At 41.6% G+C, this 27026-nt stretch overlaps 1 protein-coding gene across 4 annotated transcripts in view; it reads right to left on the reverse strand.

Annotated features, from left to right (window-relative positions):
- DNAI3 (dynein axonemal intermediate chain 3) overlaps positions 1–27026 on the reverse strand; it is a 77897-nt gene that overhangs the window by 31348 nt on the left and 19523 nt on the right. For all 4 annotated transcript variants that reach the window (XR_016237220.1, XM_008264958.5, XM_008264954.5 and 1 more), the window contains 8 exons: positions 25510–25659; positions 24220–24419; positions 17696–17812; positions 8829–9019; positions 7947–8071; positions 5142–5231; positions 2265–2351; positions 724–852 (listed from right to left, as the gene is read on the reverse strand). Coding sequence is in view for 3 of the 4 variants with exons in the window: in XM_008264958.5 (XP_008263180.3) it covers positions 724–852; positions 2265–2351; positions 5142–5231; positions 7947–8071; positions 8829–9019; positions 17696–17812; positions 24220–24419; positions 25510–25659 (1089 nt within the window). In the remaining variant the exon portion in view is untranslated. The remainder of the gene's footprint in view (positions 1–723; positions 853–2264; positions 2352–5141; positions 5232–7946; positions 8072–8828; positions 9020–17695; positions 17813–24219; positions 24420–25509; positions 25660–27026) is intronic.

The following is a 27026-nucleotide window of genomic DNA, read 5'->3' on the forward strand; positions in this document are numbered from 1 at the left end:
GATCACAGATCTTTTGACATTGTCTGCCTCCAAGTCACTGAGATTATAACTCCATAAATGCTCAAAGTGTTAAATATTTGTACTTTATGCTTACATATCAAACCTTCATCTTCTTCGCCGTGTACCTTATCATTGTTGATACCATCTATGTTTTAAAATTGTAAACCCAGGGCTGGTGCTGTGGTGTTGCGCGTAAAGCCACTGCCTGTGGTGCCGACATCCTATATGGGCACCAGTCCGAGTCCCAGCTGCTCCACTTCCAATCCAGCTCTCTGCTATGGCCTGGGAAGGCAGCAGAAGATGGCTCAAGTCCTTGGGCCCCTGCATCCACATGGGAGACCCGGAAGAAGCTCCTAGTTCCTGGCTTCAGATCGGCACAACTCTGGCTGTTGTGGCCAGTTGGGGAGGGAACAAGTGGATGGAAGACCTCTCTCTCTCTCTCTCTCCCTCTGTCTCTGTCTCTGTCTCTTTCTTCGTGTAACTCTGACTTTCAAATAAAATAAATAAATCTTTAAAAAATTAAACTATAAACCATCCAAGTTGAAATAGTGGTCTTATTCTCATCTTTAAGTTAGACACTGATCTGGCAATAACGACCCAAGTTTCTGATGTGCAGTTCCTGGTTAATTTAGATATGAGTGAATTGTTGACTTGAAACATTTTCTTTGGATAAAATCCTAACACAATCCAGCAGGAGGAAAGTGCAGCACTGTGAGGACTTACCTCAAATGTGTCGGACAGCCAGTGTATATCTGTAATGACTTTCTTATGTCCATTTTCTATTGAGGAGACTGCACAATGCCTGATGTACATTGCTTCTTTATTGCTATCTGGTTCAAGGAGGAACATCGGCTGAAAACGTCAAAACAGCAGTATGTGCTAATTTAGGGTGCTGATGCGTGAGTTCATACTTCATTCATCACTGCAAGTAAAACTGCTAACTTGGAGAAGTTTTGATCAGATACACTAGTTCAAGGAAAAATTTAAATTGGTGTTTCTACATACCATATATTTAGGGAATAGGATTATCTACTTCCCCATTGGTTTAGTCTCAGCTTTGTTTCTTGGAAGTCAACAAATATTGCTGACCTATTGCCTCAAGAACCAGTAAGGCACTCACGTTTGAAGGAGTATTTCTTTGTGTGCTGAGAAGGTCATCTCTCACCATTCCTTGGTGAGTTTACTGTTGATGCCGAGGTTAAAGAACTGGGGTAGAGCCTTGGAAACTCATGACTGGAGCATAGGGAGACTACTGATGCCATAGACAGGAGTGTCAATTGGTAAAGTCAACAACAGGAGTCACTGTGCACTTACTCCTCATGTAGGATCTCTGTCCTTAATGTGCTGTGTATTGAGATTTAATGCTATAACGAGTACTCAAACAATATATTTCACTTTGTGTTTCTATGGGGGTGCAAACTGTTGAAATCTTTACTTAATGTATACTAAACTGATCCGCTGTAAAAAAAAAAAAAAAAAAAAAAGAAATTATCAACTCCCAACTTGACTCTCACTGGGATTAAACATGACAATAGGTCTGATCTGATTTCATCATCATTTAAAAAAATCATCTATTAGTTTTCACTTTATGTTTCTGTGTGGGAGCAAACTGTTGAAATCCTTACTTAATGTATACTAAGCTGATCTTCTGTATATTAAGATAATCGAAAATGAATCTTGATGTGAATGGAAGGGGAGAGGGAGTGGGAAAGGGGAGGATAGTGGGTGGGAGGGACGGTATGTGGGGGAAGCCATTGTAATCCATAAATCGTACTTTGGAAATTTATATTCATTAAATAAAAGTTAAAAAAAAAAAAGAACTGGGGTAGGAGGGGATGTGCAACATGGCGGGTGAGTACTGAGTAGTGAGCTGAGACATCTTTGCCTAACCCTCTCCACAGAATTCACAGTCTCGCAAAATCACTGTCCATTATTAACAGGCCTGTAACCTCTTCCCACTGATGCAAGGTGGTGTGATCCAGAGCCCTCCCACCTGGCCCTTCTGTTGCTCTTCACTGACACCACTTAAGGCAAGTCACTTGGCGACTTCATTTTGCTCAACAGCAATAACAACAAAAAGAACCTAACATCACAGCACAGCTGCTTCCACTGATGTGGTGATGTTTTTAGTGATGAGCTCACTTAGAAGTGATTGGAACAGGTCCACACGCAGATCTGAAGGATTCCGAAATCATCTTGCTTTTGCTGAGCTTCCCAATTCTGTTAGGAAAAAGTTCACAAGTAAAACAGTACAAAAAGCTAACCTTGAGTGTGACTTTTTTACTTCTGCTGCCACCTGCCTTAATGTTTTCTATGCGATCTGCATGCGAGGTGATATCCCACATAACAACCTAAAACAGAAATACATGACATTATTACAATTTCAGAAAATAGTTAACTGAGACTTAAGATGTTTTAAAAAACTGGATAGGCAACATGATGAATCAGTCACCTTAGGGGATGATCAGGAAGTTTGAAAGCTAAGTAAGAATTTTTTAAAAAAGATTTATTAAAAGATATTTTAAAGATTTATTATTGAAGGCAGAGTTACAAAGACAGAAAGAGGGAAAGACAAAGAGAGAGAGAGAGAAAGAGATCTTCCATTCTCTAGTTCACTCCCCAAATAACTGCAAAGGCCAGGGTGTGGCCAGTCTGAAGCCAGGAACCTGGAGTCGCATCCAGATCTCTGTATGGTACAGGGACCCAAACACTTGGGCCATCTTCCTCTGCTTTCCCAAGTGCATTAGCAGGAAGCTGGATTTTGGAAGCGAAACAGCTGGGACTAGAATTGGTGCCCATATGGGTTGCCAGCATCACAGGCCTTGGCTTTACCTGTTAATACATAATGCTGGTCCTGAATGTTTTCTTCTCTATAAAAGTACTCTCAGGGGGCTGGTGCTGTGGTATAGTGGGTAAAGCTGCTGCCTGCAGTGTTGGCATCCCACATGGGCACTGGTTTGAGTACTGGCTGCTCTATTTCTGATCCAGCTCTCTGCTATGCCCAGGGAAAGTGGTAGAAGATGGCCCAAGTCCTTGGGCCCTTGCACCCAAGTGAGAGACTGGGAAGAAGCTCCAGGCTCCTGGCCAGACTGGCCCAGCTCCAGCCATTGCATCCATATGGGTAATGAACCAGAGGATGGATGACCTTTCTCTTTCTCTCCCTCTCTCTCTCTTTGCTTCTGCCTCTTTGTAACTCTGCCTTTCAAATAAATAAATAAATCTTTAAAAAGTACCCTCAGCATTTTTTAATAGACTTTTTTTAATTTTTATTTTTTTGACAGGCAGAGTGGATAGTGAGAGAGAGAGAGAGACAGAGAGAAAGGTCTTCCTTTTGCCATTGGTTCACCCTCCAATGGCTGCCACGAATGGCGCACTGTGGCCGGCGCACTGCGCTGATCCAATGGCAGGAGCCAGGTGCTTCTCCTGGTCTCCCATGGGGTGCAGGGCCCAAGCACTTGGGCCATCCTCCACTGCCTTCCCAGGCCACAGCAGAGAGCTGGCCTGGAAGAGGGGCAACCGGGACTGAATCCGGCACCTGACCGGGACTAGAACCTGGTGTACTGGCGCCGCAAGGTGGAGGATTAGCCTAGTGAGCCGCGGCGCCGGCCCCCTCAGCATTTTAATTTTTGAGTTTATTTTAATAGATGCCAGTATTGTTAAAAATCTGAGATAAATGTCATGCAATTCCCTTTGTTTTGGCAAGAGTTTCTCCTCTCTTTTAGGATGTGCTGTGATTGCAGGGACAGCTGCTTTGGACCTGAGGGAAACAGCCTGTTCTCAAGAATTAAGTAAAAACACATAATTGTCCGCCCAAATACTGGGATGTGATGATTTCTATTAAATTGAATATTGTGTGGGGCTGGCACTGTGGCGTAGCAGGTAAAGCCACCGCCTGCAGTGCCAGCATCCCATATGGGTGCTGGTTTGAGTCTTGGCTGCTCCACTTCTGATCCAGCTCTCTGCTGTGGCCTGGAAAAGCAGTAGAAGATGGCCCAAATGCTTGGGCCCCTGCACCCACATGGGAGATTTGGAGGAAGCTCCTGGCTCCTGACTTCGGATCCGTGCAGCTCCAGCTGTTGCGGCCAACTGGGGAGTGAACCAGAGGATGGAAGACCTCTCTCTCTGCATCTCCTTCTCCCTCTGTGCAACTCTGATTTCAAGTAAATAAACAAATCTTAAAAAAAATTGAATACTGTGGTCAACACTGAATTCACATATGCCTGGATGGTCATTTTTTAAAAAAATCAGTACAAAGCAGAATATTTGACACTGAATTCAATTAATTTTCAATGGCTAAAAGGTATTTTGGTCCACTAAATGTTAATAAAATGTCAGGATGTCAGATAGTCCATGGTTTTATTTTCATTGCAGACTTTTCTAAAACATTCTAAAGCAAAGTTGAATTCCTTTTGTAATGAATAAAAAGGCATTATAGGAAAGGCATGGAGGACAGGCTGTGGCATATTATGATGATCCTCAGTAATTATTTAACAACATTGGGGGAGAAAATTGTTTCCTGGTTGTTTTGGTTCTGGACAAATGGTCATGGAAGCTTTAGACAGTTAAATTTTAGCCACAGAGAAATTTTCCAGGCACACACAGAAAGACCATGGCCAATCCCACTAAATTACAATGAATTTAAAGTTTAATCATAAAACAGCTTTAAGATTTTTGTTTTGCTTTACTAGACAAGCACAACATGGGAAGATGGGACCTAAATTTCATAAATTTTATATACATTAGATAAAAAAAGAAAAAGGCAAAAATAGTGTCAAATTATAAATACATAGATTTAATGACATATTTATGTTTTTCCATTTGAATTTCTGTTTAAATTCATAATCACCTTCTAACCCCTATCCCCAGGGAAATTTCAGATGATGCCTGTTTTCCAGGAGGCAGCAATGCTTGTGGCTTTTTTCTTACATAGAATCTTATACAACACAAATGGAGGGGACTCAGGTTTGTAAACACTTCAAGTGCTGATATCATGTCTAACATGTGCTTGTACTCTGGTATGGTGACAGAATTGGCAATCCTTCTGTGGGACTGAAACCCTTAAGTTCAAAAAACTACCAAAACAAAACTTACTATAGAATGCCTTCTACTTTAATAAATAGCTGGAAAAAACTCTTACTTACCTGTCCATTTATACAACCTCCAGCAATGATGTTAGGGTCACTGGGACAGAACTGGAAGCAGAAGATGTCATCCGGGCTCTCCAGCATTAACTAAGGCAAACCCAGTGAATTTAAGAAAGAATGAGAAAGTGCATTAAAATAACGGCTAGAAAAGCACGCAGACAGCTGAAAGTGAATTTTATGATTATCTTTAACTAAATATGCATTGCAGTCCTCTCCCAGAATTCTACCTCTGGACTAGAATCTGCCTGTTTTGGATTGTACCATGGATATTGGCCAAATGTGTGAGAACAGGTATGTTCACAAGAGGACTCAGTTTCCCCTCTCCTCTACCCTCCATGTGGGAAAAGGGTGTGTAATTCCTGGTGGAATGTTATGATTTTTCTAAACAAAACGACTGTGAAATTAGGGTTTCTGAAAAGCTTGGAAGGTAGACCCTGTGAGGGCATTTGTTTTGTTGCCTGCTGTATACCTTACCCAGCAAAGTAAAAATAAAATGTGTTGCATGAGAGAAGATGGAGTTATTGCCAGAAATATTATGAGTGCTTCTATTTCAAATCTTTCAAATAATACAGAAGTCATAAGCTGAACTAGTCCTGAGAGGAATATGTAAGTATGAAGGAACAGATATATTAGCCATAGTTAGACATTTGCTAAGGGGTCACCACCGTAATAAAATATACCCTAGAAGGCCATTGGCTTGCCACTACCAAGCTAAAGGCTTCAAACTGGAATTGGGTGAATTATCTTGGTTTAGTGGCACTTTGGAGATTCAGGAGAAAAATCTATTTTTCAAAATACTCATAAAATCTTTTAACAGTCTCCTATAGTTTTGATTAGAACAGTGACAAAATAATTCATTTGCTTTATTTATTTTCAAAACTTATTTACTTGTATTGGAAGCTATTCTTAAAAATACAGGGAAGGAGGATCTTTCCTCTTCCTAACTGCCTAGAAGTTCAGTCCCACTTCCATGAAGAGGGGTGGGAAGTAGCTCTACTGGGTAGAGATGATAGAAAAGTACAGTGACAGAATGGCATCAGATTGGCTGTCCATAGATGGACAAGGAAGATCCAGAAATCTGTCATTTTATTATCTGAGTCTATAATACTTAAAGTACCTAGAATCTACTGTAGTAAAATTGCCTTAATTCAAATGAATTATAGAGGGGCCGGCGCTGTGGCGTAGCGGGAAAAGCCACTGCCTGTAGAGCCGACATCCCATATGGGCACTGGTTCAAGATCTAGCTGCTCTACTTCTGGTCCAGCTCTCTGCTATGGGCTGGGAAAGCAGTAGAAGATGGCCCAAGTGCTTGGGCCCCTGCACCCACATGGGAGACCTGGAAGAAGCTCCTGGCTCCTGGCTTCAGATCAGCTCAGCTCTGGCCATTACAGTCATCTTGGGGAGTGAACCAGAGGATGGAAGACCTCTCTCTCTCTCTCTCTCTCTCTCTCTGGCTCTACTTCTCTCTGTAACTCTGTCTTTCAAATAAATAAAATAAATTTAAAAAAAGTTTAAACATTCCTCTCGTCTTATATTCTTTTAAAAAATAGATTTGTTCAGTAAACTTTTGAAAAAAGATTTATTTGAAAGGCAGAGAGAGAGAGAGAGAGAGAAACAGAGGGAAAGAGAGAGAGAGAGAGGAAAAGATAAGAGATACCTTCCATCTGCTGGTTCACTCCCCAAATGGCAGCAACAGCCAGAGCTGGGCCAGTCTGAAGCCAGGAGCCAGGAGCCAGGAGCTTCTTCCAGGTCTCTGATGTCCAGGCGGGGCCCAAGCATTTGTGCCATGTTCTGTTGTTTCCCCATGCATTAAAGGGAGAGCTGGATAGGAAGTGGAGCAGCCAGGACTCCAACTGGCACCCACATGGGCTGCAGGCACTGCAGGCAGCAGCTTCACCTGCTATGCCACAGCACTGGCCTCTCATTAAACTTCTTAAAAGTTTATTTATTTATTTGAAAGGCAGAGCGATAGAAAGATTCAATAAACTGTTTCAATAAACTAAGCATTAACTTTAGTTTTGATCAAATTGAATATGACAAGTTCCACATTTGAAGCAAGCCTAACTTTATAAGGATTTACATTAATTAAATGATTATAAAGTACTTTGCAAATGAAACTGCTGAAGATACTTGTGAAAGTAGTACAGTCACATGTCACATAATGACATTTTTCGTCATTAATAGATCATATGATAGTGGTCCCATAAGATTATAGTAGGGCTGAAAAATTCCTAACATCTAGTGATGCTGTAACCACCATAACACTGTAGCACAATGTTCTACACCCAAGCCTGCTGTGTAAACAAGTTTACTGTGCTCCAGTCAAATAGAAGTATAGCATGGGCAATTACATACAGTGCATAATTCTTGATAATGAGAATGAACGACTATGTTACTAATTTATGTATGCACCATAGTATACTTTTGATTATTTTTGAATAGATTGCATCTATTTACAAGGAAAAACATTTACTGTGAAGCAGTATGCTGTGTTACCCAACACAGCCTCATACATCTCATGTTCTCTGTGTTTCTTGAGCGCATCATTTTCTCTGGTGCTTGATTTAAACCTGTGCTCATTTTTCATCCTGGCCCTAGGAGCTATAGGCTGAATTGTATATTTCCCATATAGCAGAGTTGTGTAATTGGATACCCCACCTAGGTTTCTGTACGTGCACTCTATGACGCTTGTATAATGATGAGAATCCCCCCACAACACAGCTCTCAAGATGCGTGCCTGTAGCTGAGCAACACACAGCATTATTGGATACTTGACACTGCATTGCCCACTCACCCTCTTACCTGAGGATGTATGGGATCGGAGAAACTCCAGAAAAGAATCAGTGATGGTTGCAGCAACAATTTACCGGAAAATTGGACTCTGTTTTCAAAGGAGAGCCGCACAGCCACTGACACAGCTATTAGCCCTGAAGGAAGCACAAGGAGAAATTAATGTTGGCAGCACTACACGAGGAGGAGTGGTTCTAGCTTTAGTTTCTACAGTTACCCTTCACTTCCATTTTGATTAAATTTGAGTAGAAACATTCCGCAGGAGAGCAAGAGTTTTCTTAGAGCTAACGGGGCATCTACCAGCCACATGCCATTTATTTAACACTCCAAATGTGCCTAGTCCAAATTGAAGAGTGCTATTAGTAAAAAACAAACAGTGGACTTTGAAGATTTACTAAGCAAGCAATGTTTTGGACTTTGTGTGTGTGAGAGAATGGCCAGCGGAGACTGTGGGGCGGAAGGAAGAAAGCAGAGGACGCCACTGCCTGGCTCCACCTGCACGCAGTCCTACTGCTCTCGGCTGCTGAGCTCGCTGAAGGTGGGTGTTTAACATCTTGTTTAGTAATCAGGGGCAGAGTGTTGCGTGAAAAGGACTTAGCCTTGGGAGTCCAACTGGCCCAAGTCAAATTCTGATTCTGCATTGCACCAGCTGGGTGACCTGAGCAGGTCACTTCCTTGAGTTGAGCTTCAATCCTCTTGTACAACAGAGACAACAAATATGTGCCTGTCCTACAGTATAGCTGGGAGGACATATGACAGTGAGGATACAGCAAGTGCTTGGCAAGTGGTTGGTTCTTACCAACTGGAAGTGATTTTAATTGAAATCGAGCTGTTGGCCATTTTCCATATAAAAGCCAGACGCTAGTTCAACGTCATCACAAGAAGAGATCTCACCATAGATGGTTGGATGCCAGGAGACACAGGTGATCGTCTTCTCCATTGGACTATGAAGGTCAGTAAAGGACTGGTACTCTTTCAGGTGAGTGTCGGTCTTGTCCCCAAAGGTGCCTTCCTCTTCTGCCAGATGTTTCCAGTCATCAAAAAATGTGTTTGTGATTTCATTTTGCTGCAAGGCTATTTCGACACTGTTTGTAATAAAAACAATTACCATGCCAGAGCTTAGTGTTCAGTATGACTTACTTCATTTAGACTGAACAAAACCCAATCATTCTCAGTTATATTTGGTAATAATAATTAACCTCATGTGAAATAAATGACGGAAGGGAAAAAAATTCAGGCTAGCATGCTGCTCAGAGCTTCTTTCAAGAACCTGCTATTCTGGGGCTGGTGTTCAACACAATGGTTAAGATATCACTTGCGATGCCTTCATCCCACACCGGAGAGCCTGGGTTTCCAGCTCTGCTCCCAATTCCATGTCCCTGCCAGTGTGCAATTGGGAGGGAGCAGATGATGGTTCAAGTAGTTGGGTTCCTGCCTCCCACATGGGAGACTTGGATTGAATTCCTGGCTCCTGGCTTTGATCTGACCTAGGCTTTGCTGTTACAGGCATTTGGGACAGTGAAGCAGCAGATAGAAGATCTCTCTCTGTCTTTCAAAATATAAATAAATGAAAGATCAAAAAGATCAAAGATAAATACATGAGATAATTTATTTAAAAAGAGAACTTGCTGTTGAGCCACCAGGAGTGCTGTTAGTTGACAGCCTGTAGCAACTTCATGATCTGCCTGTTTCTTTTTCTTTTTCTTTCTTTTTTTTTTTTTTTTGACAGGCAGAATGGACACTGATAAGGAGAGACAGAGAGAACGGTCTTCCTTCCTTTTTTTTCCGTTGGTTCACCCCTCAAATGGCTGCTACAGCCGGCGCGCTATGGCCAGCGCACCGTGCTGATCCGAAGACAGGAGTCAGGTGCCTCTCCCGGTCTCCCATGCAAGTGCAGGGCCCAAGGACTTGGGCCATCCTCCACTGCACTCCCGGGCCACAGTAGAGAGCTGGCCTGGAAGAGGGGCAACCGGGACAGAATCCGGCGCCCCGACTGGGACACCGCAGGTGGAGGATTAGCCTAATGAGCCGCGGCGCTGGCCTATGATCTGCCTGTTTCTAACCCACAGCCATGCTGCCGCCTGGCTAAAGGCTGGGTATGGCAGTTGCAGGCTTGGCCAGCCCTGCCTCACCTCTGACTCCTACACTAGCCCCTCTTTGTTCTGGAGCTCCACTGGGTTGGCTAAGGATTGGTCTGAGGCTCTATCTTTCCAACTCTGCTCTCTCCTTTGGTTTTCTCAGTAAAACCCTCAGTTTTACTGAGGTCTCAGTTGCTTCCTGGAAAGCTCAAACTGACACAAAAGGCAATTTTCTTTCTTTTTTTTTTTTTTAACTTTTATTTAATGAATATAAATTTCCAAAGTACGACTTATGGATTACAATGGCTTCCCCCCCATACCGTCCCTCCCACCCGCAACCCTCCCCTTTCCCACTCCCTCTCCCCTTCCATTCACATCAAGATTCATTTTCGATTCTCTTAATATACAGAAGATCAGCTTAGTATACATTAAGTAAAGATTTCAACAGTTTGCTCCCACACAGAAACATAAAGTGAAAAATAATAGATGATTTTTTAAATGATGATGAAATCAGATCAGACTTATTGTCATGTTTAATCCCAGTGAGAGTCAAGTTGGGAATTGATAATTTCTTTCTACAAAAGGCAATTTTCTTAAGCATATGTTCAGTATTAAATGATTACTTACACGAAATGAAGATAGCCCAAATACAAGCATATTTAAAAAATTGCAAACAATAAAGAAGAAATTCTCAATAAATGAAGATACAAAGTTTAGAAGGGTGTGTGTGGGTATGTACATGTGTGCTATTAGTTTTAGTTGTCACAAAGCCTAGGAATTGCTACTGTGTTTAATTCCTTTACTAAACCCTCTGGAATGCATGAAACAATTCTCTAAAATGAAGAACTATCCTGCTAAAAATGCTAGACATGTTCTGAGTGCTAGAATTATCTTTTTTTTTTTACAAAAAGATTTTATTTATTTATTTATTTGACAGGTAGAGGTAGAGACAGAGAAAGATCTTCAATCTGCTTGTTCACTTCATAAATGGCCAGGAAAGCCAGAGCTGAGCTGATCTGAAGCCAGGAACCAGGAGCTTCTTCTGGTACAGGGGCCCAAGCACTTGGGCCATCCTCCACTGCTTTTCCAGGCCATAGCAGAGAGCTGGATTGGAGGAGGAGCAGCTCAGACACTAATCGGCGCCCGTATGGTATGCTGGCGCTGCTGATGGAGGCTTAGCCTACTATGCCACAGCATTGGACCCTAGAATTATCTCTTAGTAGCCTAGAGATCCTGCTTTGACAGGCTCCTGTCTTAAATGGTTACTGTACCACTGTCCCTTTACATGCTTGATTTGAAGGTTCAGCTCACTCTCAAGACCTCACGGAACTTTCCCACAGTTAGAATGTCACCTGACAATTTATCATAATGATCAAAAGTCCAGATATGTTGTGGTTTTTTTAATATGTGTGGTGAGCTGAAAGAACAGTTTTCAATTATGAATGCCTTAAAATAAGAAAAGTTTTTAATTAAAGCATTAAATAGAGACATTACAAATCATAATAGATATTCCTACAATGTAAAAAGGGTAGTTTGATACATGTCATTAATCATTAACAATAGTCACTGTTTAATTGAATACCTTCTTGATTAGATGATTCTTGAACTTTGTCTTTCAAAACAGAAGCATTTCCTAGGACCTTGCTACTTAAAATGTGGCTCGCGGACCAGTGGCACTAGCATAAGCTGGAGCCTACTAGAAATGCAGAGCCCCAGGCTCCCTCCCAGATCCACCTCAGGGAGTACCTATGCACACTATGCACACTGAACTTTGAATAGCCCTGGTGCATGTGCAGGCACGGAGCTTCAAGGTTTGGACTCAATTTCAAGTAGAAACTTTAGTTGGCATTTGGAAAATCCAATTTCTTTCTTTCTTTTATTTTTTTTAAGATTTATTTATTTGAAAGTCAGAGTTACACAGAGAGGAGAGGTAAAAAAAAAAAAAAGAGAGAGAGAGAGAGAGAGGTCTTTCATCTGCTGGTTCACTCCCAATTGGCCACAACATTCAGAGCTGCACTGACCCGAAGCCAGGAGCCAGGAGCTTTTTCCGGGTCTCCCATGTGGGTGCAGTAGCCCAAGCACTTGGGCCATCTTCTACTGCTTTCCCAGGCCATAGCAGAGAGCTGGATCAGAAGTGGAGCAGCCAGGTCTTGAACCGCTGGCGCTTCAGGCCAGGGCGTTAACTCGCTGTGCCACAGCGCCGGACCCAGAAAATCCAATTTCGGTTTTTGCCTGGATAAGAAAAGAATTCTGAAGAGAAAAAGTAGATACGGTTCTTGCTCTGGTTTCCTGATTCTTCCTTGTTAGCCTGAAAGCAGAAGGCATTCACAAGGGAGAACTGAAGAGAGCCCCTTTCTCTGGTCAGGTGATTAGATTTCTCGGGAAATGTGTGGTTCCGTAGAGTCCCCGGTCAGACTGGCAACACCGTTGACTGAGGAAATGCTTAGGAGTGTCGCTGTTTTCCTAACTCCAAAACAAAGATTTCTTGTTTGCTTTCTGAATGCCCTTGAAGCCTCTCATTTCATTTTCTTCTTTTGCAAATAATGCTTCTGCTACGTTTGTGGTAGACAAAATTCTATGAAAAAGAAAGATCTCCATTCTTTTAAAATTGTATTTATATAGAGGGAACAGATTTTGTGTATTTAATGCATATAGTTTAAAAACATAATGATTCTTCTCATCCCCCATCACTTCCAACCTCTCTCCTCCTTCCTTTCTTGTTTTTCTTTTAATTCTTACAATAACATAATTTCAATTTACTTTATAATCACAAGCCTAATACTCCACTAAATAAAGAATCCATGGCCGGCGCCGCGGCTCAGTAGGCTAATCCTCCGCCTAGCGGCGCCGGCACACCAGGTTCTAGTCCCGGTCGGGGCGCCGGATTCTGTCCCGGTTGCCCCTCTTCCAGGCCCAGCTCTCTGCTGTGGCCAGGGAGTGCAGTGGAGGATGGCCCAGGTGCTTGGGCCCTGCACCCCATGGGAGACCAGGAAAAGCACCTGGCTCCTGGCTCCTGCCATCGGATCAGCGCGGTGCGCCGGCCGCAGCGCGCTGGCCGCGGCGGCCATTGGAGGGTGAACCAACGGCAAAGGAAGACCTTTCTCTCTGTCTCTCTCTCTCACTGTCCACTCTGCCTGTCAAAAAAAAAAAAAAAAAAAAAAAGAATCCAGCAAGTAGTAAGTAGAAAGACCATTGTTCCTCAGGAGTATAGACAGCGACTATATACAATAATCAAATCTCAAGATGACAATTTCACTCATATATATTACTTTTTTGTCTTTAGATATTAGTTACCATAAATCAGAGAAAAAATATATTTGTCTTTTGGGGACTGGCTCATTTTACTAAGCATAATAGTCTCCAATTGCATCCATTTTGTTGCAACAGACAAGTTTTCATTCTTTTTTATGGCTTAGTAGTATTCCATCATGTATATATACCATATTTTCTTTATCCATTCATCAGTTAAAGGACATCTGGGTTGATTCCATACTTTGGCTATTGTGAATTGAGCTGCTACAAACACTGGGGGTACAGATAACCTTTCATATGCTGATCTCATTTCCCTTGGGTAAATTCCCAAGAGCGGGATGGCTGGGTCATATGGTAGTTATGTTTTCAGATTCCTAAGGAATCTTTTTTTTTTTTTTTTTTTGACATGCAGAGTGGACAGTGAGAGAGAGACAGAGAGAAAGGTCTTCCTTTGCCGTTGGTTCACCCTCCAGTGGCCACCACGGCCCGTGCTGCGGCCGGCACACTGCGCTGATCCGATGGCAGGAGCCAGGTACTTCTCCTGGTCTCCCATGGGGTGCAGGGCCCAAGGACTTGGGCCATCCTCCACTGCACTCTCGGGCCACAGCAGAGAGCTGGCCTGGAAGAGGGGCAACTGGGACAGAATCCGGCACCCCGACCGGGACTAGAACCCGGTGTGCTGGCGCTGCAAGGCGGAGGATTAGCCTAGTGAGCCGCAGGACCGGCCTCCTAAGGAATCTTCATACTGTCTTCCATCATGGCTGTGCTAGTTTGCATTCCCATCAACAGTGTATTGGGGTACTCTTCTACACATCTTTGACAGCATTTGTTACTTTTTGATTTTGAATGAGAGCCATTCTACCTGGGATGAGGTGAAACATTTCCCTGAAGACTAGCGATCCTTGAGCATTCTTTCATTTCTCTGTTGGCCATTTGTATTTCATCCTTTGAAAAATGCCTGATCATAGCCTTAGCTCATTTCTTAACTGGATTGTTTGCTGTTGTTGAGTTTCTTGAGCTCCTTATATATTCTGGATATCAGTTCTTTATCATATGTATAGTTTACAAATATTTTATCACATTCTGTAGGTTGCCTCTTCACTTTGTTGAGCATTTCCTTTGCTATGCAAAATCTTCTTAGCTTGATGTAATCCCATTTGTATATTTTTACTTTCACTGCTTGTGCTTCTGGGGTCTTATCTAAAGAAGTCTTTGCCTGACCAATGTCTTGCAGTGTTTTCCTAGCAACTTTATGGTTTCAGGTCTTAGGTTTAGATCCTTGATCCATTGTGAATTGATTTTTGTTTTGGGCATAAGACAGGGGTCTTGTTTCATACTTCTGTTTGTTGAGGAGATTTGTCCTTTCACCAAGGATCGATTTTAGCTCATTTGTCAAATATTAGTTGGTTGTAGATGTGTGGATTAATTTCTGGGGTTTCTAGTAGATGCAGAGAAAGCATTTGATAATGTACAACATCCTTTCATGATAAAAACCTTAAATTGGGTATAGGAGGAACATATCTAAACACAATCAAGGCAATATATGACAAACCCACAGCAAGCATCATACTGAATGAGGGAAAGCTGGAAGCATTTCCACTAAGATCCAGACAAAGATACCCATTCTCACCATTACTACTCAAAATCATTCTGGAAGTTTTAGATAGAGACATTAGTCAAGAAAAAGAAATCAAAGGGATACTAATGAGAAGGAAGGAAGTCAAATTATCCATGTTTACAGATGATATGATCCTATACATAGGGGAACAAAAAGACTCTAAGAGACTATTGGAACTCATAAGAGAGTTTAGCAATGTTGCAGGATATAAAATCAACGGGTAATAGCCTTTGTATAAACAAACAATGTCATGGCTAAGAAAGAACTTATAAGATCAGTCCCATTCACAATAGCTACAAAAATTTTAAATACCTTGAGATAAATTTAACAAAGGACATGAAGGATCCCTACAATGAAAATTACAAAACCTTAAGGAAAGAAATAGAAGAAAAACAAAAAAAATGGAAAACTCTTCCATGTTCGTGGATTAGAAGACTGAATATCATCAAAATATCCATACTACCCAAAGCAATTTACAGATTCAATGTCACCCTAATCAAAACACCAAGGACATTCTTCTCAGATCTAGAAAAAATGATCCATAAAATTCATATAGAAGTACAAAGAGATCCCAAATAGCTAAAGCAATCTTAAACAATAAAAACAAAGTCAGAGGCGTTGCAACACCAGATTTCAAGACATACTACAGAGCTTTTACAATCAAAACAGCCTGGCACTGGCACAAAAATAGACATGTGATCTAATGAAAGATCTCCTTTCTAATAGGGTTTTCTTCTAGAATAAAATCAGGCTTATATAAATTTAAAAATAGTAAAAAGTCTGAAACAACTTTAAAGTTTCTTATTTTCATAGGTTTCATAGCTTCTCTTGGTCAATGCTATTTTAATTCCTGTGCCAAGTTTTCTCTTTTCCTTATAGTCTGTCTTCTTCCCACATCTCGGAGGGAATTATAAAGCTATTCACTATTCCTTTCTTTATAACAAGACAACTGAAAGGGAAGAATAAAACCATATGCCTAAAGATAATACACATTGTAGATAACTGAGAACTGACTATAGCCATTTATTTTGAACATTTTTAACTTCGTTTATTTCTTCAAGGTCTTGTTTTCCCAGAAATTGATCATATGTAAGCAGCCTTCTCATTTTAAATGTTCTTATTAGGAAATGTAATTTGTAGTTGGAAAGATAAGAAATCCTGGGTTCTCTCATTTCTTTCTCACTGCCCACACAGTATAAAATACAGCATGCTTCCTGAGAATGCGTGCAAATAGTTAGTGCAGTGTCTGAATCACTTAATGAAGTACTGAACTGGATTCTTCCTAGGCATACGTAACAACTTCTGAAAGTTTACAGAATTTTCTTAGTACTTAATCTAGTATGAAAGAATTAAGGGTGTTTTCTTAAATATAGAAATAAAAACACTTCACTTGGGCTACTTGTGAACTTTATCACTGAATTTCTAATTCTGGAAAGAAATGGAAACTAGCCTCATGAGCACAAACTGGCAGATTTGTCCACCACTGGCTCCACTTCCCTGAACCCTGATATCAGCCTGATGAGACTCTAACTCCTTCATCTGGGTTAAATGCCCCAGGGCTCTACCCAGGGTACAAGTACCAGTGTAGAGGGGCTGTTTTGAAGATGTTCTTGCTTTCAGAGAAAGCAAGGGTGCAAGCAACATAGAAGTTAGGGAGAAGAATGACACATTCAAAAAATGCATCTTAATTCAGTTCTCCTTTACAAAGATATTTTTTGCAAATACCTATTATCGTAATAATGATCATCCTTAGTATCCACAGCAACATACCCTCGTCATCTGATAAGGGTCAATGAAGCTGAGGAGTGAGGAGCGAAGGAAAAGACTTAGATAAAAGAAACCATGATAAATACAGGAAGAGTATCCCTAATCTGAACATTTAAGGTCCTAAATGCTCCAAAATCTTTAACTTTTTGAACATCAACATGATGCCACAGTAGAAAAATTATATATCATAAAACTTCATTTCATGCATAAAATTATTAAAAATATTATATAAAATTTCCTTTAGGCCATGTGTATAGGTATATATGAAACACAAATTAATTGTATATTTATATTGGGTCCCATACCCAAGAGATCTCGTTATGAGTATGCAAATATTCCCAAATCCCAAAAGACTGGAAAATCCAAAACCCTTCTAGTCTTAAGCATTTTCAACAAGGAAGACTCAACTCGTAATTGTTTTTTCGAAAAAGATTTTATTTATTCATTTGAGAGGTAGAGTTACAGACAGAGAAAGGGAGAAACAGAGAGAAAGATCTTCCATCCGCTGGTTTACTCCCCCAAATGACTGCAATGGCTGGAGCTGGTTTGATCCAAAGCCAGGAGCTAGGAGCTTCTTCTGGGTCTCTCATGTGGGTACGGGGGCCCAAGCTCTTGGGTCATCCTTCACTGCTTTCCTAGGCACATTAGCAAAGAGCTAGATTGGAAGAGGAGAGGCTGGGACATGAATCTGCACCCACAAGGGATGCTGGCATTGCAGGCCGAGGCTTAGCCTACCAAGCCACAGCGCTTGTCCCCACAACCCATTCTTATTGATTTACAGTTGGAGAAATAGTGTCACTGATTCAGTTGTTCTCACTGAGTTTGGTGTGGCCCTAGCTTGGGAGGTCTAGGATGTCCTTAAGCAAGAGGAGGGAAAGAAACCCTGAGAATCTGTAGAACATGTCAGTTGCTCATGCATACCTGATAACTGTCTTCATATTATCCATCTGGACATCACATATGGAATTGCTGACTAAGATCCATTATGACAGCTAAATATATAGATTTTATGTTTTATTTTTAAAATTTAAGATAGAAATGTTTACCTTGTAGACACGCTATTAAGAAAATCAATCAAAGACTTTGATTGTCCAAATGTCTCTTTTTCTTCTTCTGAGAATTCTCTTGGATAATACTGTATTGCAGCATTTTTGGGATATGTCCTAGCATATTAAAACAAAATCAAGTATTAAAAATTAGATAAAAGAGAAGCAAATACAGGTTATGAGAAGTCAAAAGTTTCTCTTTGTGACAGTGATATTAACATTTTATTTTATGTTCAAATTCCAAACATTGGATTTTTCTTTATCTTAGACAATTGATGTTGACCACCACTCAAAGTCCACATATTTTTTTTCCTCAAACATAATGAAAATCTCTTCTTTCATTTACAAAATTTTCATTTGGAAAGCATTTAAACTTACAGGAAGTTGTATGAAAGTGTAATGAACCCATACACCCTTCACTCAGAATCATTAGTGCTAACATTTTGTCGTTTATTTTATTATTCTCTCTCTCTCTCTCTTTCTCTCTCTGTCTCTCTCCCCTACTCTTCATTTCTTTAAATCAGTGTCTCATTAAATCTACCTAACCCCCTTAGGAGATATCTGGCAATGTCTGGAAATGCTTTTGGTTGCCACAGTTGGGAAGTGCCACAGACATCCAGTGGGCAGAGCCCAGGGATGCTGTTAGACACCCTACAGAGCACAAGACAGCCCTTCCACAGCAGAAAATGAGCCAACCCAAAATATCAGTCGTGTTGAGACTGAAAAACCCTGCTCTGAATCTACAATATTGGGAACAAGTTACACTTAGGTAGGGATGGCAGCAAGACCTTGGAAGGAAATAAGCAAATAATTTTTTTCTTACTATTTATTTATTATTTCCTTAGATTTATTTATTTATTATTTCCCTTAGATTTATGTATTTATTTGAAAGTCAGAGTTACAGAGAGAAGGAGAGAGAGGAGAGACAGAGAGAGATCTTCCATCTGCTGGTTCACTCTCCAAATGGCCACAACTGCAAGGGCTAGGCCAAGCTGAAGCCAGGAGCCAGGAGCTTCTTGCAGGGTCTTGCAGGGACCCAAGCACTTGGGCCATATTCCACTGCTTTCTCTGGCCATTAGCAGGGAGCTGGATTGAAAGAGGAGCTGTCAGGACTTGACCTGGTGCCCACATGGGATGCAGGCACTGCAGGTGGTGACTTAACCTGCTACATCACGGCATTGGCCCCTGGAAGGAAATCTTACTCCACTCAGTCCCCATTGAGTACTCAGCTCCACCAGAGACTAAATCAGGAGGCATTATGCTTCAGGGCTTTCTTGTCAGTCTCAGCAACTAGATGCAGGTGAGCCTTTGGTCCAGGGTGTGGCGCTGTGGAAAGCTCACATGACACAATCTTTCAGAGTGTGGACTCTGAAGACAGGCTGCCATGCTTTGAAGCCTGGTCCTGTCACAGTTTCCTGCCTATGTGACCCTGAGCTAATCATTTAACCTCTCAGTGTCTGTTTTCTCGCCTCTAAATGAAATTCTTAAAGTTTCTAGCTTACAGGCTCTGTGTAAGGATTGAAAGCTATCAATGCACACAAAGCTGTTAAAACAGTGACTCGTACTTTTAAAGTACTCAATCAAATAATAAGTAGTATTCAATCTGTGCTTGTTGAACAGATGTCAGTAAAGTGTGGCAAGTATTTTAAATGTAGAGTATCAGATAGTAGAGTGAAGAGAATTTTGATTACCTTTAATAGAACAATTCATACTTTTTTGCCTTGCCTAGATAAATATTCACAGTGGAAGACAGAGTGGTGGGATGGAAGAAGGTTTATATTAGAGCCAGATAGGGCCAGCGCTGTAGTGTAGTAGGTATGAGCTGCTGCCCGATGCCACTGTATGCCCCAGCTTCTCTACGTCCTATCCAGTTCACTGCTAACAGCTTGGGAAAAGCAACAGAAGATGGGCCAACTGTTTGGGCCCCTGCCACCCACATGGGAGGCCAGGATGAAGTTCCTGGCTCCTGCCTTCAGCCTGGCCTAGTGCTGGGGAGTGAACCAGTGGATAGAAGATCTCTCTCTCTCTCTCTCCCTCTCCCTCCCTGTTAACTCAGCCTTTCAAAATAAATAAATAGAGCCAAAGAGACTTGGGTTCAAATCTTGATCTTAGGTTTTAATTTCTACCCTCCAGGTAGAATTAAGTCAGAAATTTTGTGATGCCTGGTGGTTTTACCAAATTAGCAACATGACTAAAAGTCACTCATCTTTTAAATGTGGATTTTTTTTTTCAGTTTCTCAACAAAACTATTCATTAATGCCTCTGATTTAAATTATGTTCCAAACACTGAGGCGACCTCTCTTTGCCTCAGTTTCACTGTATAATGGGAATGGCACCTATCTCAGAAGGCGGTTGTGAGGATCAATAAAACTCCCAGGTGAAGGGCTCAGGGGAGTTCCTGGTATGAGATCGGAGCACTGCAAGCATTTGCTTTCACTATCAGTATCCTTCAAATTTCATCTCTGATCCTTTTTTTTACTTCATCGCAACTATACTCTCCCAGTCACCTTGGTATGAATCATTTGAGTTGTTTGATTAATTTTTTTCTATCATTTTGGGGGCTAAGACTACCCTTACTTCTGATCTATTTACTTCCTCTATATAAAAACCACTGTCACTGAAGTCACCACATACAAAGTCCTGTGGTTAGGGTCCCCGGTGTCAGAGGCTATCTATTGAATCTGCACTGACTGGCCCATTCTTGGAACTTATCTATATGCTGGTAGGAATACAGAAGAAATCTCTGTCTGGCATGGCTTAGCAATTTGTCTCAAAATCTATTTCTTTGGTACTAAGGTTTTGCCTTGCTGTCTTATCTTGCCTTTGCTCTTTGATGGCCTCACTCCTCACCAGGACATGACTACCAATCATCGCCTTCTTTTCACTTCATCTGGTTCATCTGCTTCCCTGATTTCTGGCCCATTTCTTGATCCAACTCCCTTGATGTCTGTGGATATGTGCCCTGAATTGAACATGTTTTCTGACTTGTTGGTTTACACAGATCTGAAAAGCACTCCCTGCTGCAGTTCCTTGCTTCTCCTGGTCATGACCTCTCCCACTGTTATTTCCTTCTTTCTTCTATTTTATTTTTAAAGATTTTATTTATTTATTTGAGAGGTTGAATTACAGACAGGGAGAGGGAGAGACAGAGAGAAAGGTCTTCCATCCACTGGTTCACTCCCCAGATGGCCACAATGGCCAGAGCTGGGTTGATCTGAAGCCAGGAGCCAGGAGTATCTTCCAGGTCTCCCATGCAGGTGCAGGGGCCCAAGAGCCTGGGCCTTCTTCCCTGCTTTCCCAGGCCATAAGCAGAGAGCTGTTCATAAAAGGAGCACCTGGGATACAAACTGGCTTCCATATGGGGTGCCGGAGCCACAGGCAGAGGCTTAGGCTACTAAGCCACAGTGCTGGCCCCTCCCTCCCACTGTTATTTCATAACTCTTCTGTTAACAGTGAACTCAGGTCTGATATCATTCTTCTCAGTCTTCCTTAAGTTTGTCCCTCTCCTCCTCCTTTCCTTTCTCTATTCTCTTCTCCCTTTTCATTTAATAAACACATGCCTAGGAGTTGAGGTTATGACAGTAAACATAGAAAAAGTTTCTGTTCCATGGATTTTAGATTATAAAAGGAATGGGGTGGAGGGCGTGTTGCAGAAAAGAGTCTATTAAAATACATATCAAGTAGTGACATGTATTTTAGTGCCATAAAGAAAGACTGAGTAAGAGAGGCAGATAGTAATGGAAGTTGTTGCTATATAGGAATGTCAGAGAATGCTGCATCTGAGCAGAAATCTGAATGAAGGAAGGAAGGAGCCATAAAGACATGTGAGGGAAGAGCATTTTATGCAAAGGAACTGTAAGCATACACACATCAGGTATGAGTAAGTTTGCAGAATCCACGGACCAAGGAAGCCAGCGTGGCTGGAATGCATGAGCAAGTAGAACTTTGTGCAAAGGGGATCCTGATCGTGGGAAGTTCTTGTAGGTCCCTTCAAGATGGCTGGCCTTTGGAAGGTTTGGGTCAGTGACATGGTTTGACTTATATTTTAATAAGATTACTCTGGTTCTTGCATGGATAACACAACATAGGTGAGAAAGAATGGACAGCAGAATATTAGGAGAAATCACAACAATTTGAGCAAGAGATGAGGATGGCTTGGTCCAAAGTGATGCCAGTGGATATATTTTGAAGATGGACCCAACAAAATCCAAGGTTTTTGGTCTGAATAATTAGAAGAATATCATTACCATTTACTGAGACAAAGAAGCTTCAGATTTGGAGCTAGAAATCAAAAGTAGGTTGCTTGGCATGTTAAACTTGAGATGCTATGAGATTTCAACTAAGTGATGAATAAGTGGGAGCAGAGTTTAGAGGAGGGATTGAAGTTGAGTGTGTAGATTTGGGAACCATTAGCAAATGGATGATAGGTAACACCACAAGGCTGGATCAATTCATCCAGCAATTAAGTATAATTAGAGAAAAGATCAGAGTATCTGGCTTCAGGGATCCTGCAATGCTTGAAAATTGGGAAGAGGAGGATCTGATAAGCTGCCAGTGAGTTAGGAAGGGAAACAATAAGTGTTGTCCATCAGTCAAGTGGAAATAATGTTTCAAGAAGGAAGAATGGTCAACTCTGTTTAATACTTCCAAGAAGTGAAGTAAGAGAAGGTCTGAAAATGGACCACTGGGTTAGGCAATCAGACCAGTGAAAGTGTTTGGTGATCTTCTTAAGACTGGCGCTGTGGCTTGGCGGTTAAAGCCATATGGGTGCCGGTTTGAGTCCTGGCTGCTCCACTTCTGATCTGGCCTGGGAAATCCTGGGAAAGCAGTGGCCTGGGAAGCCAGTGGAAGATGGCCTAACTTCTTGGGACCCTGCACCCATGTGGGAGACCCGGAAGAAGCTCCAAGCTCCTGGCTTCGGATGAGTGCAGCTCTGGTCTTTGCAGCCACCTGAGGAGTAAACCAGTGGATGGAAGACCTATCTCTCTGCCTCTACCTCTCTGTAACTCTGCCTTTCAGAGTTTGTAGTAAGCTCAAGACAAGACGGTAGAAGACAAAGTGGAAGTAGGGAGTGTAGGTACTGCTTGTGAGAGGTTTCACTGCAAAGCAAAGTAGAGAAATTAGATACTAGCTGGAGGAGTCAGTGGAGTTGAGTTTCACTTGCTCTAACAAAGGTTGTATTTACACGTCTCCTTCCCACCTGGTCCTCGTGGTTTACTGCCACCACCTTGTTAGATATCCTGTGGTTTAATTACCACAGGATCCTATTTGGCCAACCTTCTCTACTTTTTCTTTTCCCTGCCCTCCAATACACACTGCCTGGCCCATCTAATTTTAATAGCCTTACCACTGTAACTCTCTCTTCCTTCAGAACTTGCCAAAGTTCCCTGCTGTCCACCACAGAGAACCCACTTCTGTCTACCGCTGCTACTTCCTCCTTTCCACCCAGGCTGATCTCCTTGTGGTCCCATACAAATCTCCCACTTCTTGAATTGTTTAGATAGTTTAAGAAATTTGCTCTGTTTTCCCTTTCTCTATGTCTCCAAATCCTATTCAAAATTTGTGGCTTTTCTTCTGCAAATCTAAAATTATTTCAAAATTTAAAAATCTTTTAGGTCCTACAATTTGCATAGCTTAAATATGTCTTCAACTTTATACAACATTCAAACTTAGCTCAAGTCCAAGTAGCATCCCTCAGCAATCCACTTCATATCACTTGATTCACTGGGCCAATTTGAACGAAGTGCTTGTCCTCTAAAAATGATGGGGTTTACAGACAAGTGAAGCAGTGAGTGCAGTCTGGGCCAGTAGTCCTATGATAAGGTTATGCTGAGCTCCAGTGGCAACTGAGAGGAGGCAGTGGTCAACTCTACCTGTTATTTTTGGTATCTCACTGAGCAAAGAGGTTTTTTTTTCCATTCAGGGGTATGATGCAGGGAGGGGAACCTTGTGCAGAAAAGGCAGGGAAACAGGGAAGAGCAGGTATCTGGGGACCTGCAAGCAACTCATAGCAGAGAGGACTCATTTAGGAACAGGGGAAAATGAGGCCCCAGTGATAGATGGTGTCTTATCATGGAGGAAAGAGGACCTTATTAGCCATCTTGAGGGTTCAGAGTGGATGTATTTTTGTAAGCCATGGAGAGCTAAAGAAGTCCATTAGGCAATGAAATACCACAATCCAACTTGATGTGTAAGAAAGATCACTTAGGTGGTAGGATAGGGCAGTCAGAGGCAATGGTAATATTCCAATGAGAGATGATGATCCTGGTAATTACCAGGAGCATCACTCATTGTCCCACTCCATTCTCCTCAGTCCTACATATATGCATCTCATTTTCTTGTTAAGATGGTTAAAGGCACTCTTGAGTGTAATTAGGTCTTCCAGAACTGAATTACTCTGTGAGGATCTGTACCATCCTTGTCAAGCCATCTGTATTTATCATGAAGAGCTCTCAAAATCATAAGAGTTGTTAGCTTTTGCTGTAGTTGGCTGGGAAAAATGCACAAATGCTTCATTTACTTACCATCTGGTCTGAGTACTTATGTCCTTGACATGGGGGACTACTTGCATGCCAACATCCTTCTCAAGTTGTGTGAGGGTGAAATTCTTATCTGGGTAGGCTGTGCATTCAATGTAGGAATCTTTAACGCTGGAAGCATTCTGGTCACTGAATATAATCGGGGCACCAAATCCACGTCGTTTTCGAGAAATCATGTATGTAATCTGTGACACGTGAACAACAAAGGTTGGTGAAGTGCTGGAGAAAAGCGGATGTGTGGGAGGCAATGCCACATCCTCACCGACCCTTTGCACAGTGTATGTGTGCCCCTCCAGCTTGTGCGCTTTCCCTTCCCACAGGCAGCACCTGCTGTTTCTCTCTAGCAGACTACTCTAGGGCTACCACAGGCACAGAGATTAGGAAGCGACTGGCAGTCATGTCTTGACTAGTGTCGGAGTGGGAGAAGCACATGGAAGCCCATCTCCCTGGCTTCAGCCAAGGGCAGCTCACGTGTCATTCTCCCTGTCAGGTGCCTCCATGGCTTCAGGCAGAAGCCCTTCCTCTAGGGAACTTTTGTCTGAGATTGCACCTTGCAGGCCCTCCTCCACGTCCCCATCCTGGTGCATTTCTCATTATCTTCTGGGCACTTTCATAATAAATCATCACTCGCAGACAAAACCTCCTCTCAGGGGTTGCTCTGGGAGGAAACATGTTGAATTTGCATCTGGGGGCTGTCGTCATCACCAAGCCCCAGGAGCCGGCTGGCTTCAAACAGCAGGCATTCATTCTCTCACAGCTGTGGAAGGGAGGTGTTGGAGGAGTGCTTCCTTCTGAGAGCTCAAAGGGAGACTCTGCTTGCTTCTCTCCCAGCTCCTGGGGTATGGGCCAGCAACCCTTGGCATGCCTTGGGTTACAGACACATCCCTTCAGTCTCTGCCTCCTTCTTCACATGGTGCTCTCCCTGTGTCTCTGCATCTTCACACAGACATCTTACAAGGACACCAGACAAACTGGATTGTGGGCCCATCCTACTCCAAGTATGACCTCATCTTATCTAATCACATCTGCAAAGGCTCTATTTCCAAATAGGGTCACATTCTGGGGCTTACAGCGACTAAGGGTTAGGACTTCCATGCATATCTTTTTTGGAAGGACATGGTTCAAACCATAAATCATCTAAAACAATCTTCAGTCTTCTATTATAAAACAAAACAAAACATCTTCATCACACATATACAAACCTAACAGACCCCTGAGGAATAAAAGTTTAGCTACAGGGAAGTAATGACTGGAGATCATGTTTAAGCCTCTGACCTGTTTTGTAGATTCTTTAACTGATTCATCCTCAATTTCTTTTTCACTGCCCAAAGAAACCCATGGTTTAGAGACAGGTGGTTTATAAACATATAAGTCTTCAGGAGCAAGTTCTTTAAATTCTTCCTGTTCCTCTGGTACTTCTGAGAGCTAGAGAAAAATCAATAGCATTCTGAAATACATGGCAAAATTTAGGTTATAGCTACATGTGTACATTCGGCAATAAAATTTATTTTTATATAAATTCATCAAGTGCTTCTAATTGCATTCTTTGTCACTTCATGCTTTTGGATGATGAGAAGTAAATTAAGCCAAAAAAGGAAGGATAATGAGTGAAAAAAAGAGATATAAAGAATATAGAAAGAAGGAAAAAAAGGAGAGGGAAAAAATTAGGTGATAAGAAAAAAATATTTCCTGGGGCTGGTGCTGTGGCACAATGGGTTAACGCCCTGGCCTGAAGTGCCGACATCCCATATGGGGGGCTGGTTCTAATCCCAGCTGCTCCACTTCTGATCGAGCTCTCTGCTATGGCCTGGGATAGCAGTAGAAAATGGCCCAAATCCTTGGGCCCCTGCAACTGCGTGGGAGACCCGGAAAAAGCTCCTGGCTTCAGATTGGCGCAGCTTCAGCCATTGTAGCCAATTGGGGAGTGAACCATTGGATGGAAGACCTCTCTCTCTCTCTCTGCCTATCCTCTCTCTGTGTAACTCTGACTCTCAAGTAAAAAATAAATAAATCTTTAAAAAAGAAAAAAACATTTCCTGCACATATTTATGAATAAGAAATGCTAAACTTGATGATATAAAACATAAGCCATTTTCTATGATTTAATAAACTATCCTTTAACAAGAAGATAAGTACAAATAAATATATTTACTAAATACTGAGTGAATGCTTTTTAGAGCCAACATGTCCATGTATGTATATGTGCGTGTGTGTTCACTGCTATTTTATATGAATATATTGGATATATCAAACCAATGAGTGTCAGTGAGGGAATGGATTGATGATGATATGGAATAATCACAAAATAAAATTCCATAAAGCAGTTATAATGAACAAACTGAGTCTACATACACATCATCAAAAATTATAGATCCTAGAATTTGATAATTCAGTGAAAAATAAAAGTTGCAAAATGATCTGCATAAAATGATATAATTTCTATATCAGTTATAAATAGGAGACATTAATAGTGGCAGCATGTATATGGAAAAAGTATAAAGCCACAGACAGGAAAGACATGTAACTGTTTTACAACTGTAGCTCCTCCCAGGGAGGAGTGAAGAAACCAGATTTAGGGAGAGTATGAGAGAGGAAGAACCTTATGTGCAATACTTTATTTCTTCTTTTGAAAAGAAGCTTTGAAGTAAATATGATAAAGTATTATTATCTGATCATTCTGTGTGGTGACTGTGTGAATATTTATTATTCTATTCTCTGTACTCATCTATCCATTTAAAATAGTTCACTATAATAAAACACTAGAACCAGAGAAAACCAACCACCAGAATACA

This window comes from Oryctolagus cuniculus, chromosome 7, assembly GCF_051225735.1.
Source record: "Oryctolagus cuniculus isolate XC-2025 breed Fujian yellow rabbit chromosome 7, ASM5122573v1, whole genome shotgun sequence".
In the NCBI taxonomy this organism is placed as follows: domain Eukaryota; kingdom Metazoa; phylum Chordata; class Mammalia; order Lagomorpha; family Leporidae; genus Oryctolagus; species Oryctolagus cuniculus.